Source organism: Triticum urartu, chromosome 5 (genome assembly GCF_003073215.2).
Source record: "Triticum urartu cultivar G1812 chromosome 5, Tu2.1, whole genome shotgun sequence".
In the NCBI taxonomy this organism is placed as follows: Eukaryota; Viridiplantae; Streptophyta; class Magnoliopsida; order Poales; family Poaceae; genus Triticum; species Triticum urartu.
The window spans coordinates 170558420-170575871 of record NC_053026.1 but is presented as its reverse complement, the minus strand read 5'-3'; the positions used below and the strand labels follow the sequence as shown (position 1 = coordinate 170575871).

The 17452-nt window shown below is 44.4% G+C and overlaps 1 protein-coding gene across 1 annotated transcript; it reads left to right on the top strand.

Moving 5' to 3' along the window:
• Nucleotides 1-12312: 12312 nt before the first annotated feature.
• Nucleotides 12313-15776, top strand: LOC125508289 (putative polyol transporter 1). The gene is made up of 3 exons (XM_048672948.1): nt 12313-12764; nt 13069-13415; nt 14482-15776. Exons 1-3 carry the CDS (start codon nt 12620-12622, stop codon nt 15514-15516), a joined length of 1527 nt encoding a protein of 508 aa, XP_048528905.1. The 5' UTR covers nt 12313-12619; the 3' UTR covers nt 15517-15776.
• Nucleotides 15777-17452: the final 1676 nt, after the last annotated feature.

Sequence of the window (17452 nt, the reverse complement as noted above, 5' to 3'; positions counted from 1 at the left end):
TTTGCATTGTGTGCAAGTGTTTGTTAGTTTGTGCAGGTGCATCTATTGGGGACTTGATTGTACCTCCTACTGGATTGATACATTGGTTCTTAACTAAGGGAAATACTTATATCTACTTTGTTGCATCACCCTTTCCTCTTCAAGGGAAAAATCAACACAAGCTCAAGAAGTAGCAAGAAGAATTTCTGGCGCCATTGCCGGAGAGGTTCTACATCAAGCCTACCATGTACCTATCATAAACTCTCATCTCCTGCATTACATTATTCGCCATCTGCCTCTTGTTTTCCTCTCCCCACTTCTAAAACATTTTCAGAAAAATACAAAAATATTTGCCTTTTTATTTGCATTTTCGCTTGCCTTTATGTATTACTTGGTTTGTTTGCTATTTTGCTTGCCATAATTGTGTGTTTATTGCAAATCAGAAGCAAAGAAAAAAAGGGTTTTATGGATCCTCATCCACTTGCTAATCTTTTTAAAAGATCCAACTATGATGAACCAATTGCTAGTGAGTTGACTGCACTAGATTATCTTTATGGAGTTTTGCTTGAAATTCGTGAATCTGAAAATTGTGATGAAGTGCTAAAAGAAGAAATTTATGAAGTGATTCACGATAGCTCCTTGAATGAAAATCATGGTTGCAATGATGTTATTATAAACTCTATTAATGCCAGTTGTGCTAATAATATGCAAAACCCCAAGCTCGGGGATGCCAATTTTGCTATGTCCACTACTTATTGCAATGATCATGATTGGGGTGATTCTTCTTATGATCTTGAAAATTTATTTAAGCCTCGTGATGAATATGATATTGATAATAGTGTTTGGAATAATATTGAAAGTGTGTTTGGAAGAGTGTCAACTCTAGGTAATAATGATCCCACTACTTTGGAGTATGACCAATCTTATGAAATTTTTGATAAAAGTGGGTTTGGAGAGGTCATGACTTTAGTTGATCCCACTATCTTGGAAGATTATAGAACTTTTGTGCATGTGGATCATGAAGAGGAAATTTTATATGATAGCTATATTGTTGAATTTGATTATGATCCTACATCTAATTATTATGAGAGAGGGAAATATGGTTGTAGAAATTTTCATGTTACTAAATTACCTCTTGTTATGTTGAGCTTGTCAATGTTTTATTCTTCTCCCTTGCATATGCTAGTTTTTGCTTGTATTAATAATTTGTTTGCCTATAATTTTCGATGCGTAGGAAGTATGTTAGACTTAATTCACATGGTACATGATGCTCTCTTCGTGTTTCAATTGCTATCTTTCATGTGAGCATCATTAAATTATCAATGCCTAGCTAAAAGGCTTCAAAGAAAAGCGCTTGTTAGGAGACAACCCAATATTTTTCCTTTATGTTTTTATTGTAAATACACAATATTACTTCTGTAGTAATTGTTTTTTCATGTTTTAGTTAGTGTTTGTGCCAAGTAAGACCTTTGGGATGGTCTATGGTGATAGTTGATTTGATTTTGCTGAAAAACATAAACTTTTGCACCTAGTAGCAGAATTATTAAAATTCACTGGAGGGTGATAAGATTCTGAATTTTTTACAATATACAAATTGCTTAGGTTGTCCTAATTTTTTAGAATTTTTGGAGTTATAGAAGTATACGAAATTTCCATATTACTAAGACTGTTCTGTTTTTGACAGATTCTATTTTCGTTGTGTAGTTTGCTTATTTTGATGAATTTATGGGTAGTGTCGGGGGGTATGAACCATGGAGAAGTTGGAATACAGTAGGTGTAACACCAATATAAATTTAGAATGAGTTCACAACAGTACCTAAAATGGTGATTTGTTTTATTATACTAACGGGGCTTATGAGTTTTGTGTTGTGAAGTTTTCAAGTTTTGGGTAAAGATTCGATGGACTACGGAATAAGGGGTGGCAAGAGCCTAAGTTTGGGGATGCCCAAGGCACCCAAAGGTAATATTCAAGGAAAACCAATCATGTAAGCTTGGGGATGCCCCGGATGGCATTCCCTCTTTTGTCTTCAATCCATCGGTAAATTTACCTGAGGCTATATTTTTATTCACCACATGATATGTGTTTTGATTGGAGCATCTTGTATTATATGAGTCTTTGCTTTTTAGTTTGCCACAATCATCATTGCTGTACACACCTTTTAAGAGGGACACATGTTAATCGTGAATTTATTAGAATACTCTATGTGCTTCACTTATATCTTTTGAGCTAGGTAGTTGCTCTAGTGCTTCACTTATATCTTTTTAGAGCATGGCGGTGATTTTATTTTGTAGAAATAGATGAACTCTCATGCTTCACTTATATTATTTTGAGAGTATTAAAAATAGTATGGCAATTTGCTTAGGTTATGAATTTGATCCTAATATGATGGGTATCCAATAGGGATATAATAAAAACTTTCCTAAAGAGCATTGAATATATGAGAAGTTTTATTCCTTGCATTTGTTTTGAGATATAAAGATGGCGATATTAGAGTCATGCTAGATAGTAATTGTGATTAGTAAAAATACTTGTGTTGAAGTTTGTGATTCCTGTAGCATGCATGTATGGTCTATCGTTATGCGATGTAGAGCATGATTTATTATTGATTGTCATCCTTTGTGTGGAGGTCGGGAGCGCACGATGGTTAACTCCTACCAACCTCTCCCCTAGGGGCATGTGTATTAGTACTTTTCTTTGATGACTAATAAACTTCTGCAATAAGTATGTGAGTTCTTTATGACTAATGTTGAGTTCATGGATTATACGCACTCTCACCCTTCCACCATTGCTAGCCTAGTACCGTGCAACTTTCGCCAGTGCATTAAACCCACCATATACCCTTCCTCAAAACAGTCACCATACCTACCTATTATAGCATTTCGATAGCCACTCCGAGATATGTTGTCATGCAACTTCCACCATTCCGTTTATTATGACACATACCATCATTGTCATATTGCTTTGCGTGATAATATAGTTGACATAGTATTTGTGGCTTGGCCACCGTTCATGTTTTTTATACATGTCACGCTAGATCATTGCACATCCCGGTACACCACCGAAGGCATTCACATAGAGTCATATCTTTGTTCTAGTATCGAGTTGTAAGTAAATAAAAGTGTGATGATCATCATTTTGGAGCATTGTCCCATGTGAGGAAAGGATGATGGAGGCTATGATTCTCCCATAAGTCGGGATGAGACTCTGGACTTAAAATAAAAAAGCCAAAGAGCCCGAATAAAAAGAGAGGCCAAAGAGCCCAAAAATGAGAGAAAAAGAGAGAAGGGACAATGTTACTATCCTTTTGCCACACTTGTGCTTCAAAATAGCACCATGTCCTTCATGATATAGAGTCTCCTATTTTATCACTTCCATATACTAGTGGGAAGTTTTCATTATAGAACTTGGCTTGTATACTCCAATGATGGGCTTCCTAAAATTTCCCTAGGTCTTCGTGAGCGAGCATGTTAGATGCACACCCACTTAATTTTCTTTTGAGCTTTCATACACTTATAGCTCTAGTGCATCCGTTGCATGGAAATCCCTACTCACTTGCATCGATATCAATTGATGGCCATCTCCATAGCCCATTTATTTGCCTAGTTGATGTGAGACTTTCACCTTTTTGTCTTCTCCTCACAACCTTCACCATACTCTATTCCACCTATAGTGATATATCCATGGCTCACGCTCATGTATTGCGTGAAAGTTGAAAAAGTTTGAGAACACCAAAAGTATGAAACAATTGCTTGGCTAACACCGGGGTTGTGCATGATAAATACTTTTTGTGATGAAGATAGAGCATGACAAGATTATATGATTTTGTAGGGATACCTTTCTTTAGCCATGATATTTTGAGAAGGCATGATTGCTTTATTAGCACTTCAAAGTAGTACCATGGTCTTCATGATAGAGAGTCTCCTATGTTGTCACTTTCACATACTAGTGGGAATTTTTCATTATAGAACTTGGCTTGTATATTACAATGACGGGCTTCCACAAGTTGCCCTAGGTCTTCGTGAGCAAGCGAGTTGGATGCAAACCCACTTAGTTTCTTTTTGAGCTTTCATAAACTTATAGCTCTAGTGCATCCGTTGCATGGCAATCCCTACTCACTCGCATTGATATCTATTGATGGGCATCTCCATAGCCCGTTGATATGCCTAGTTCATGTGAGACTATCTCCTTCTTTTTGTCTTCTCCACAACCACCATATTCTATTCCACCTATAGTGCTATATCCATGGCTCACGCTCATGTATTGCGTGAAAGTTGAAAAAGTTTGAGAACATCAAAAGTATGAAACAATTGCTTGGCTTGTCATCGGGGTTGTGCATGATTTAATACTTTATGTGATGAAGATGGAGCATAGCCAGACTATATGATTTTGTAGGGATAACTTTCTTTGGCCATGTTATTTTGAGAAGACGCAATTGCTTCATTAGTATGCTTGAAGTATTATTGTTTTTATGTCAATATTAAACTTTTGTTTTGAATCTTATGGATCTGAATATTCATGTCACAATAAGAAAAATTACTTGGATAAATATGTTAGGTAGCATTCCACATCAAAAAATCTGTTTTTATCATTTACCTACTCGAGGACGAGCAGGAGTTAAGCATGGGGATGCTTGATACGTCTCCAACATATCTACAATTTTTGATTGTTCCATGCTATTATATTATCTATCTTGGGTGTTTTATATGCATTAATATGCTATTTTATATCATTTTTGGGACTGACCTATTAACCTAGAGCCCAGTGCCAGTTGCTATTTTTTTCCTTGATTTTGTCTTTTACAGAAAATCAATACCAAACGGAGTCCAAACGGAATGAAACTTTTTGCCGATTTTTCTTGGACAACAAGACACCTAGGAAGCTTCGGGAGGAGGCCAGAAGACTGACGAGGAGGCCACAAGCCCTAGGGGGAGCCCCCTAGGCTTGTGCCCCCCTACCCCCCCCCCCCCGCGGCTCTTCTAACCCTAATCTGTACTCTATGGATACCCAAATATTCCCCTTACATCAGGGGGCACACCAAAAAAACTTTTCCGCCGCCGCAAGCTTATGTTCTCGTGAGATCCCATCTTGGGGCCTTTTCCGATACTCTGTCGGAGGGGGATTCAATCACGGAGGACCTCTACACCAACCTTGCTACCCTTCTGATGATGTGTGAGTAGTTTACCACAGACCTACGGGTCCATAGCTAGTAGCTAGAGGGATTCTTCTCTCTCTTTGGTCTTCAATTCAATGTTCTCCTCGATCTTCTTCGAGATCTATTCGATGTAATCTTCTTGTGCGGTGCGTTTGTTGAGAACAGATTAATTGTGGATTTATGATTAGATTATATATGAATATTATTTGAGTCTTCTCTGAACTCTTTTATGCATGATTAAGATAGCTTTGTATTTCTCTCCGATCTATCGATTTGCTTTAGCCAACTAGATTGGTTTCTCTTGCAATGTGAGTGGTGCTTTGTGATGGGTTCATTCTTGCGGTGTCCTCAACCAGTGACAGTAGGGGTAGCGAGGCATGTATTGTATTGTTGCCATTGAGGATAAAGAGATGGGGTATTTACCATATTGATTGGATATATCCCTCTACATCATGTCATCTTGCTTAAGGCATTACTCCATTCTTTATGAACTTAAGACTCTAGATGCATGCTGGATAGCGATCGATGTGTGGAGTAATAGTAGTAGATGTAGGAAGGAGTCGATCTACTTATCATGGACGTGATGCCTATATTCATGATCATTGCCTTAGATATCATCATAACTATGTGCTTTTCTATCAATTGCTCAACAGTAATTTGTTCGCCCACCGTATGCTTTCTTCAAGAGAGAAGCCTCTAGTGAAACCTATGGCCCCCGGGTCTATTTCTCATCATATATTTTCAGATCTATAAAACCAAAAACACAAAAATACCTTCCTGCATATTATTTATATTCATTTTATTTTGCCTTTTACTTATCTTTTATACCTATCTCTATTAGATCTCACTCTTGCTAGTGACCGTGAAGGGATTGACAACCCCTTTTTCGCGTTGTGTGCAAGTGCATGTGCATCTATTGGGGACTTTCTTGTACCTCCTACTGGATTGATACCTTTGTTCTTAACTGAGGGAAATACTTATCTCTACTTTGATGCATCAGTCTTTCCTCTTCAAGGGAAAAATCAATGCAAGCTCAAGAAGTAGCAGGGCCCTAGGGGCATCATGGACGATGACGTGGGTTCGAGAATTACTGTGTGCGAGGGAGGAGAAGATGCAAGAGAGGTCAACCTATGAGAGGGTGTGTGTGTGTGTGTGTGTGGTTGTGGCATTGGGGGATGAGGGAGAATAAGTCAGGTAATGGTCGAGGTTGATGTGTGAGGCTAGGAAAGGTAAGGGTTGGCGTGAAGAGACGCCATGCGTATGTGCGGGGCTCTTCGTCGTCTCTGCTAGGTTCAGGAAGAGGAGCTTGGTGGCAGCCCAGCTCCGCCATCTTGAGCCAGTCTAGGTTTGGAGATTATATGCCTAGTCATTTTGTTAGTCAATGACATGTGGATCCCGTTTTCATTTTTTGTGTCAACCGGTTAATCCATCCAATTCAAGAGTATTTGTTGGTCATTACCCATAGTCGGTGGTATTATTGAAAGCTTCTAAAGTCATGGGTTTTTCTTAGAAGAGGCCCTAAACATGTGTATTGGCGCAATATCCTATGTAAGAATATTAGACGTGTTGCACTAAGAAAGCAAGATCAGGCTTATCATCTCTACTATCTCTTTACAACTTACAAAAAATCTTCTTTTTCCTCCCACACAGAATGCTTCATCCAATTTCTCATCCTTTTCTGAGTACCTTTCCTTGAAAACCGCATTAACTGTCCCACCTCTTTATTGAGTTACCAAATAAACATATATTGTGACGCCCCAGAATTTAATCCTACACTAATCATACACGCAAACGTGTACGATCAAGATCAGGGACTCACGGGAAGATATCACAACACAACTCTACAAATAAAATAAGTCATACAAGCATCATATTACAAGCCAGGGGCCTCGAGGGCTTGAATACAAGAGCTCGATCATAGACGAGTCAGCGGAAGCAACAATATCTGAGTACAGACATAAGTTAAACAAGTTTGCCTTAAGAAGGCTAGCACAAACTGGGATACAGATCGAAAGAGGTGCAGGCCTCCTGCCTGGGATCCTCCTAACTACTCCTGGTCGTCATCAGCGGGCACCACGTAGTAGTAGGCACCTCCGGTGTAGTAGGAGTCGTCGTCGACGGTGGCGTCTGGCTCCTGGACTCCAGCATCTGGTTGCGACAACCAGAATGAAAGGAAAGGGGGAAAAGGGGGAGAAAGCAACCGTGAGTACTCATCCAAAGTACTCGCAAGCAAGGAGCTACACTACATATGCATGGGTATCAAATGGAGTAAGGGTATCATATGTGGACTGAACTGCAGAATGCCGGAATAAGAGGGGGATAGCTAGTCCTATCGAAGACTACGCTTCTGGCCAGCCTCCGTCTTGCAACATGTAGAAGAGAGTAGACTGAAGTCCTCCAAGTAGCATCATATAGCATAATCCTAACCGATGATCCTCCCCTCGTCGCCCTGTGAGAGAGCGATCACCGGTTGTATCTGGCACTTGGAAGGGTGTGTTTTATTAAGTATCCGGTTCTAGTTGTCATAAGGTCAAGGTACAACTCCAAGTCGTCCTGTTACAGAAGATCACGGCTATTCGAATAGATTAACTTCCCTGCAGGGGTGCACCACATACCCCAACACGCTCGATCCCATTTGGCCGGACACACTTTCCTGGGTCATGCCCGGCCTCGGAAGATCAACACGTCGCAGCCCCACCTAGGCCAACAGAGAGGTCAGCACGCCGGTCTAAACCTAAGCGCCCAGGGGTCTGGGCCCATCGCCCTTAGCACACCTGCACGTTGCGTGGGCGGCCGGAAGCAGACCTAGCCTAGTGGCGTTCCAGTCCAATCCAGCGCGCGCCGCTCCGTCGCTGACGTCAAGAAGGCTTCGGCTGATACCACGACGCCGGGATACCCATAACTACTCCCGCGTAGATGGTTAGTGCGTATAGACCAAATGGCCAGACTCAGATCAAATACCCAGATCTCGTTAAGCGTGTTAAGTATCCGCGAACGCCGACCAGGGCCAGGCCCACCTCTCTCCTAGGTGGTCGGAACCTGCCCTGCCGCTCCGCCTCAAAACTCCACTCGCGGGTGCTCCTCAAGCCGACCCGTCTTTAGTCACCACATGTATCCTGTATAAAGTATATAGTATATACCCGTGATCACCTCCCGAGTGATCACGGCCCGATAGTATAGCATGGCAGACGGACAAGGATGTAGGGCCACTGATGGAAATACTAGCATCCTATACTAAGCAAGTAGGATTGCAGGTAAAGGTATCAACAGTAGTAGCAAGGACAGGCTATGCATCAGGATAGGAATAACGAAAGCAGTAACATGCTACACTACTCTAATGCAAGCAGTATAGAGGAGAGTAGGCGATATCTGGTGATCAAGGGGGGGGGCTTGCCTGGTTGCTCTGGCAAGAGAGAGGGTCGTCAACCCGTAGTCGTACGGGGTAGCAGCGGCGTCGGTCTCGGTGTCTAGAGAGAGAAGAGGGGGAAGAAACAATAAATATAATGCAAGCATATGCATAGTGATGCATGACATGACAAGTTACGGCGTTAGAGGTGCCCTAACGCGGTAGTAGGTGATACCGGTGAAGGGGGATAACATCCGGGAAAGTATCCCCGGTGTTTCGCGTTTTCGGACCGGTGAACCGGAGGGGGAAAGTTGCGAGTTTGATAGGTTAGGGATGCGTGGCGGACGAACGGACTGCGTATCCGAATTCGTCTCGTCGTTCTGAGCAACTTTCATGTTGAAAATTTTTAATCCGAGTTACGGATTAAAAGATATGATTTTCTAAAGATTTTATTAATTTCTGGAATTTAATTAATTAATTATTTAATTCGAAAAATGAATTTATGACGTCAGCATGATGTCATGCTGACGTCAGCAGTCAACAGGGTTAACTTGGTCAACCTGACAGGTGGGTCCCGTTCGTCATACTCTGTTAGTTAATTAACAATAGTTAATTAGGTTAATTAGCCATTAGGTTAATTAATCAGGATTGATTAAATTAAGTATTTACTTAATTAATTAATTAATATTTTAATTAACATTTATTTTTATTTTTAACGTTCTGGGGGGGGCCTGCGGTCAGTGGCATGGCCGGTCCAGTCAGCAAGGCTGACCGGGTCAACAGGCCGGCCGGGCCCCTAGGGCCCACGGGTCAGTGACCCAGGGGTGGCCCCAGGTCGGCCACGTCGGCGGCCGGCGTTGGGGAGCTCCGGGGAGCGTTCCCGCGGCGGAGGGGCGCCGGACCTCGCCGGGATTCGCCGTCTGGCGGCAAAAATGGCCGCGGGCGGGTGCGTTCGAACGTGGAGAGGATGCCGCGTCCAACGGTGGCAGAGGCACGGCCGGACTTGGCTGGAAACGACGCCGGCGAGCGGCGGAGGCGGCGGTGGGATTCGGGACCGCGTCGGGATCGCGCTACGGGGCTAACGGGAAGGCCAGGGGGGGCTGCGCGACGCGCTGAGCACAAGGGGCTCGGCCCCGTGACCATTTGGTCACCGGAAGGGCGCCGGCGACGAGATCCCGACGGGGGCGCTCGGGTACGGAGGGGAACGAGGGGGAAGAGGAGGGGGGCCTCGACCGAGCGGAGGAGGTGCGAGGGGAGGGGGGGTACGTGGGGCGCGGTGAGCCGGCGCGAGCCGGAGCGCGACGAGCGCGGCGCCGGAGCGAGCTCCGGCCATGGCGACCGAGCGCGGGGGTCGACCCCTACGGCTACAGAGCGAAGCAGGGGAGGGAAGAGCTCACGGGGGGGGACGCGTGGGGTCTCGAAGCGGGCTCGGGGGTGGTCGGGGGTCCGGCGGGGAGGAGGTCGAGGCGGCGGCCGTCCGGCGATGCGGATCCGGCGAGGTGGGAGTCGGGGACGGTCCCGAGGCGACGAGGGGGGGTTCGGGCGTCCTGCGCGGCCGGTCGGGGAGGAGGGGAGGAGGACGAGCGCCGGTGGGGTGGGGCGCCGGCGTCGGGGGCGACGGGATCGGGCGGATCCCGATCCAGATCGGCGGGGGAGGGAGGAGAAGGGGATCGGGGGGAATGGGGTGTCGGCTAGGGTTTCCGCCGACCGGGGGGGTTATGGGAGTGAGGGTGGGCCGGGCCAGGGGCTGGCCGGCTGGGCCAGGTGGGCTTGGCCGTTTGGCCAGAGGGGGGTTTTCTTTCCTCTCCTTTGTTTTATTTTTCTTTTCTTAATTTATTTTCTCTTCTGTTTTATTTTATTTTAAAATATTCAGACACTTTATAAAAATGTGTGCACCCCACCATAATTAACCTTGTAATATTTGACAACCCCCGAACATTTTAGTTTGATTATTTTTTGAAAACTTTTATTACCATCATAATTTTGAATTGAATTTCGAAACCGTTTTGATTTAACCCGAGATTAACTACAGTGACAGAGGTGACGTGGCATCATTAGTGAGGATTACTGTAGCTTAATTACCCGGGCGTCACATATATTTTCTTTGATAAGCCAATAAGTGATTATCTTCCTTAAAAAAGAATGGCGTTCCTTTTCCTACTAGGAAGAGTGCTTCGTCCAACCATCCATTCTTTTCTGAGTACCATTCCAAATCCGCATTAACTGTCACACCTTTTATTTACTTCCCAAATAAACATATATTTTCGGTAAGACAATAAATGATTATCTATTCCTTATTGAGAAGAAGAATAATCGTCCTTTTCTTGCCAGGAAGAGTGCTTCGTCCAACCTTTTATCCTTTTCCTTAGTACCATTTTTTGAGAAACACCTTAATGTTCTCACCTTTTATTAACTTACCAAATAAACATATATTTCTTTGGTAAGCCAATAAGTGATTATGAAATCTCTCCATAATAATAAAGCGCGTACTGTTTCTGGTGGTCTATCGTTGTACATTTTGCAGAAAAGTCCCCACAATTTCGCGGAATCAACCCACGGTCCCAACTGAAGTGAGAGCAGGAAAATGTTTCATATTTCTCATAAAACCCCCTGAGATTTCGGCTAATCAACCCGCAATCCTATTTTAAATGGGAATAGAAAGATTTTTGATTTATTCAGAAAACCCCCTGACATTTTGGTTAATAAAGCCATTGTCCCTCTAGAAAATAACATTTTTATATAAATTCAAATGTTTAAAATAATATTCATATCTTTTAAACCGTAACTCCAATTTTAACATGTCATATATGAAATTGATTAGAAAAATGTGTTGAATATGAATATATTATTATTATTTATTATTATTATTACCCATGGATCATTTTTAAGTGTTGGTTAGGGACAGATTCAAATGCTTCAAAGAAATATTCATATCTTTTAAACCCTAACTTCAATTTTAACATGTTATATGTAAAAATTGCTTAGAAAATGCGTAGAATCTGAATATGATGTTTATTCACATGATAATAATTTTTAAAATTTTATTTAGGATGCAACGTTAACCAGTAGTGCATAACCCATCTTTCTTTCGTATCGGTGCGATTCAAATTGAAAATGAACACCTCAAAACGACAAATTGGATACGAAAGAAACCATCTATGACCATGCATGTCCGTGAGCGAGAGTGTGAAGAAGGATAAATGACAAGACTGATAATATGTCATGTTAAAATAAAAGATGTGGACCTATTGGGGTCTTGAGTCATGGTTATTGTGTTAGGGGCGTGTGGTATTTTCTCTCTCGTTGCAACACACAGACTCTTTTGCTAGTAAAATCCTTAAATAGATTTAGGCAGGTAAATCACGGATCGGATTTGGTAACATTGATTTACACAATCATATTAATATGGCCAGATAAATCATGAGCTAACATAGTACTCCCTCCGTTCACAAATTTTGAGGTGTTTTTGATATTTCAATATGGAATATATTTTCAATATAGAATACATACATATTGAAATGAATGAACGTACATCTATATATGAGGGGAGCAAAATATTTACACAACATTACAAATCTCACGGGCAATTATCTAGTCTACAGGGGAGCGAAAAACTAAGCCAAGGGTGCGAACAATATCGTGGCCCATTACCATCCACGCGCTTATTCGCTAGAAGAATGACGAGCTTAGCTGCATCTTAGCTAGACGTTATAAGTGTGCCAGCTTACGCGTAGTTTCCAAATAAAAGCGGATAGTACTATCTCACGTGCTCCCAGATAACAATCATGCACGTGCTCGTGCCAGGCAAATATCTTGCACTGGCATGTTGCTGACTCGAAGGCCCTAGTCATAGGCCCAAACCGACACTCTCGAGGGCGATATACGTGTGAACCGGTGCTCGTTTGTGTGCGCGCGCGCTCGGTTAATCAGGTAATTGACCACAGCATCAGCGCCCAACTCCGCGTGAACACGTGATCGAGTCCATCGTGTGTGTATATACTCGTGATCGATTCCGGCGAAGTCGATCCCCACTTCCTTCTCGCGTTTCTCCTCCAAAAATAAAACAAGTTCCTTCGGAGGAGCAACGGTCTCGCGCGGTCAACTAGCTACGCTCCAATTCATTTGAGATATAATAATAGTAATGGACAAGGAGCAACAGCGCCATGACGAGCTCCAGGCGCCGCTGCTTCCCGGCGACGGCGGGAAGGCCGCCGCCGCGGCCGGAAGCGCTTACGCGCTCGTCTGCTCCCTCGTCGCCTCCGCCATCTCCGTCATCTACGGTTACAGTAAGCAAACCCGTGCGCCCTACCTGCAGATGATCTAGCCGTGTCTACAATATGCATGTTTCCATGCATGTTTGCCATGCATGCACCTTTCTACGTTTTGGATCAAAAAATTATTTTGATCTACTCTAGGTTCTGCCTGCCTGCCAGATATGCGGCAATTCATCGCGTCAGTAGATCAATTAAGAACACTCTTTTCATCTTACATGAAGACTATTCGTGTAAATTTGGTCTGTATAATGAAACTCGATTTCATGGCGTACGTGATTAATTTTTTGCCGGATCTACCTGGTTTGCGTGGTCGCAGATCGAGGTGTGATGAGCGGGGCGCAGAAGTTCATGCAGGACGACCTGGGGATCAGCGACGCGCAGATCGAGGTGCTCATCGGGGCCACCAGCATCTACTCCCTCGTTGGCTCGCTGGCCGCGGGCTGGGCGTGCGACTGCGCCGGGCGCCGCCGCACTATGGCGCTCTCCGCTGCCATGTTCTTCGCCGGCTCGGCGATCACCAGCGTCGCGGGAGGATACGCGGTGCTGATGGCCGGACAGCTCGTCGCCGGTGTTGCCTGTGGGTTCGGCCTCGTCGTCGCGCCCGTCTACATCGCCGAGATGGCGCCGGCGGCGTCCCGTGGCTTCCTCTCCTCCATTCCAGAGGTTTGCTCGATTCCTTGGAGTAATTGATCTTACGGCTGGATTAATTAATTAACTTTTGTAGCGAATTAGTTAATAAATTAACTATACTTGTCGCGAGTGCAATGCCTGTATGATGCTAGCTACAGTATATTCCTATTTTGGGCTGTGCTAGTGTTGTGTTAATAAAATACTACTACTACTATATGTTAGGTTAAGTATAGAATATAAATATTTTCTTAGATCGAACTGGATCCTAGGATTGCTGGATCAGTACGTATACGTGGGGTGGAGGAAACAAATACTACTCCTACTATTCAAAGATGATTGCAGAGAAAGACAGAGTGATTTTTTAATAAAAAAATCCTAGAGAGAGAGAGAGAGAGAGGGAGATTAATCATTGAGACGACTTTAGTTCGTACGAGTCACGTCAGACTAACTGTCTGAATTATAAAGCGAATACGAATCGAACTTGTCTTTTTGATGCGGGGAGGTATATCGAACTTATATCTGATGTAACGCAGAGTTATTATCCAGTCATGATTTGTTGGCACTTGGCCACACAGGGTACACATGCATGAATGCACCGCAAATTATTGTTCTGTCAAGAAGAGTAGATGAAAGGAAAGGAGGGAGAGTAAATATAATCTTACCGAAAGCAATGTATACAATCTATCTATCACGATCTGTAAGGAGCGGGGCATATCCATCCCTTGCTTTCGAAGAATGCCTGGATGATTCGAGCACAGGCGTGGGGGCCTTGTCATCCGCTCAAGTTCCGCTTTCCCGGTTAGCAGGTACATTACACATCCAACTGGGGCCAAACTGACAAAACTCGCCGTCTAGCTCCCATTACAATTTTTTACTCTCATGTTCTCATCGAGATCGTGAGGGAAAAGATTGAAAAACTAACAAATTACCTACTCCATGTGAAAGTAAAAGACTGGTCATATAAAGATCTAGCTAGATGTACGAGTGTCATTTTAGCTCTCATGGTATTTGCCTGTCAGTCATAAATTCATGTAGTAATTTCGATGGGTCAATACATGCTGTCTTACTCACCCCCTCTTTTATATGCCTGCCACGTCAGATCGCGGGCAACACGGGCATTCTGCTCAGCTACATCGCCGACTTCGCCCTTGCCGGCTTCCCCAACAACGTCAACTGGCGCCTAATGATCGGCGTCGGCGCCGTCCCGCCGCTATTTCTCGCGGTCGCCACGCTCCTCGCCATGCCGGAGACCCCGCGCTGGCTCGTACTCCACGGCCACCACGACGAAGCACGCCGTGTCCTCGCCCGCACCACGGGCGATGCGGCCCTCGCTGACCGCCGCCTCAAGGAGATCGTTTCCTCCGCGCGGGAAAGCTCCAAGCAGGCCGTTCCCGGCGGCAGCGACGGGACGACCCGGTCCACAAGCGTCTGGCGCGACATACTGATCCGGCCGACGCGGTCTGTCCGTCGCGTGCTGCTCGCCATCCTCGGCCTCCAGTTCTTCCAGCAGGCGTCCGGCGTCGCGGCGCTCGTGTTGTACGCGCCGCGGGTGTTCCACCACGCCGGAGTGACCTCCCAGTCTGCGGTTCTCGGTGCCACGATCCTCCTCGGCGTCGCCAAGATTGTGGCCATTGTGATCCCGCTCTTTCTGGCTGACCGGCTGGGCCGGCGTCCCATGCTGCTCACCAGTGCGGGCGGCATGACCGTGTCTCTGCTCGTGCTAGGCTTCTCTCTTCGAGCGTTGCCGACGGCACACGCGGGCGGGAGCGCCGCGTGGTGGGCCGCTGCAACGAGCGTGACGGCCGCCGCAGCGTTCATGGCGACCTTCTCGCTGGGGTTCGGGCCAGTAATTTGGATGTACGGGTCAGAGATCCTGCCGCTCCGGCTACGCGCGCAGGGCACTGGCATCGGCACGGCGGTGAACCGGGTGATGAGCGCAGTGGTGGGGATGACGTTCATATCGCTGTACGAGGCTGTGGGCATGGCCGGAAGCTTTTACATCTTCGCGGGGTGCGCAGCAGCGTCCTGGGTTTTCGTCTACGCACTCCTGCCGGAGACCAAGGGGAGGACCCTCGAGGAGATGGAGGCGCTCTTCGACGATTCCGCCAAGTCGCCATCGCTGACAACGCAGTGATCAATAATGTGCGAGTGCAAGCAGGCGCGGCGCGCGCGGGGTGAAGCTTGTAATTCTTACCGGTAAAGAATTGTCACTGTTGGTGTTGGCCCGATCAAGCAGTTTGTGGTATTTAGAGCCAACCGGCATCCTAGTGGCAAACCTAAATACAATGTGATGCTGAGGTCTCGGAGCACTGTCCAACTAAGATTGCTATCAACCCTATACAATGATGTGGTATCATTGATGGTATTAAGCTTCTCAAAGCTTTTGTCATTGTACTTTGCAGTATCTGTGATATTATCAATAGCGAGTGAAATGCGTCCTTAGATCATTAACTCATACTGATTGTATGCTTTAGCACATAGCTTAAGAACTGATCGATTTAAGCCATAAACACGTTCATTATAAATACAGCCTAAAACACGACGAGATAACTTTACATCACAGTTCCTTGAAACTCTTTCTGTTGGAATTGATTTTGATTGGCACATCTTCTATCTCTATTTAAGCGGCTTCTCAACTTTATGGAAGTGTGATCATTTACTATGAAATTCATTCGTTCATTCTTGTTCGAATGTTAAGGCTATATGTTACAATTTCGATCCATTGATTCAGTTTGAATATATTTCTTTCAAGATGCTAACGGATGTCACCCTTTTCAGGATGGCTCCTCCAACGCGTCAGAATCCGGAACCTCCGCCACCACCTCCACCTCCGGAGGCATGGCAAGCTGTCATAGCCGCCACCAACGCCAACACGCAGATACTTTTGCAACTCTTGCAAGAGCGTAACCAAGGAAATCAAGGCCAAGGCAACAATCAAGCTCAGTTTGCTATCCTCAACAAGTTCCTCGCAAACCAGCTGAAGTCCTTCAGTAACTGTGTCGAGGCCACAGACACTAACGATTGGCTCGTGGATATCTGCAAACATTTTGAGTGTAGCAACGTCAGGCCTGAGGACTTTGTCAAGTTTGCTTCGTTCCAACTCAAAGACCAAGCTGCTGAGTGGTATCAACAATACAAAGATTCCAGAGGAGGTCATGTGATTACCTGTGATGATTTCCGCCGGGACTTCAAAGCTCACCACATTCCTCAAAGTGTTGCTGAGAGTAAGCATGAGGAGTTCCGCAATCTGAAGCAAGACAGTATGTCTATTTACCAATACAACATCCTGTTTCAGAGGCTCGCTGTAACAGCCTGGATTTTTGCCCTTTTCTTTTTCTTGGATTTTCGGTTTTGTTTTGCTTTTTCGTGGCTATGTGGTTCTGAAACTTGGGAAGATCATGTATTCCTAGGTTTTATAGTGGCTTGTCACCCTCATCATCATCCCAAGATCATGTCATTTCCATCCTTGTCCTAACCCAAAATTCTTTTGTTGGGAATATTCTTTTCTGATAAAGGAATAACCCTTAAAACCCTAGGTTGTGAAGCAACCTATATTTCTATCGCTCCTAAAATTCTTAAATAATTCTCATAAATTTTTTGGGTCCTATATTGCTCAAATATGGCAAAATATTTCATTGCCATGTTCAAAAATAATCCTCCAATAATTCTTTTTCTATTCTTTCCTAAATGGCACTTTGCAAAGGAAGTGCTATTTATATTTGCTTGATTGACCCCAAAATTCTTTGACAGCTTTTCCTGTCCATATTATTGGCTCATGCCAAAATTCAACTCAATTTGCCTAGTAAATATTCCTGAGCAATTTTTCAAAGTTCATGTCTGAAGGAAGTGATTGTGAAGGAAGTACAAGCTATACATATCCAAATGAGTTGAAATTTTGCAAGGTCCTTACTATTGTCAAATAATGACTCTCCTCCAAATATGAAATCATGTAACTCATCTATATGATCCCAGATCTAAATCTTAGTTTCTGGTCAGATTTTCATTTTGTGAAGCAACTATATTTTATATTGCTTCATTTAAGCTTAAAATATTTCAGGGCATTCTTGAAT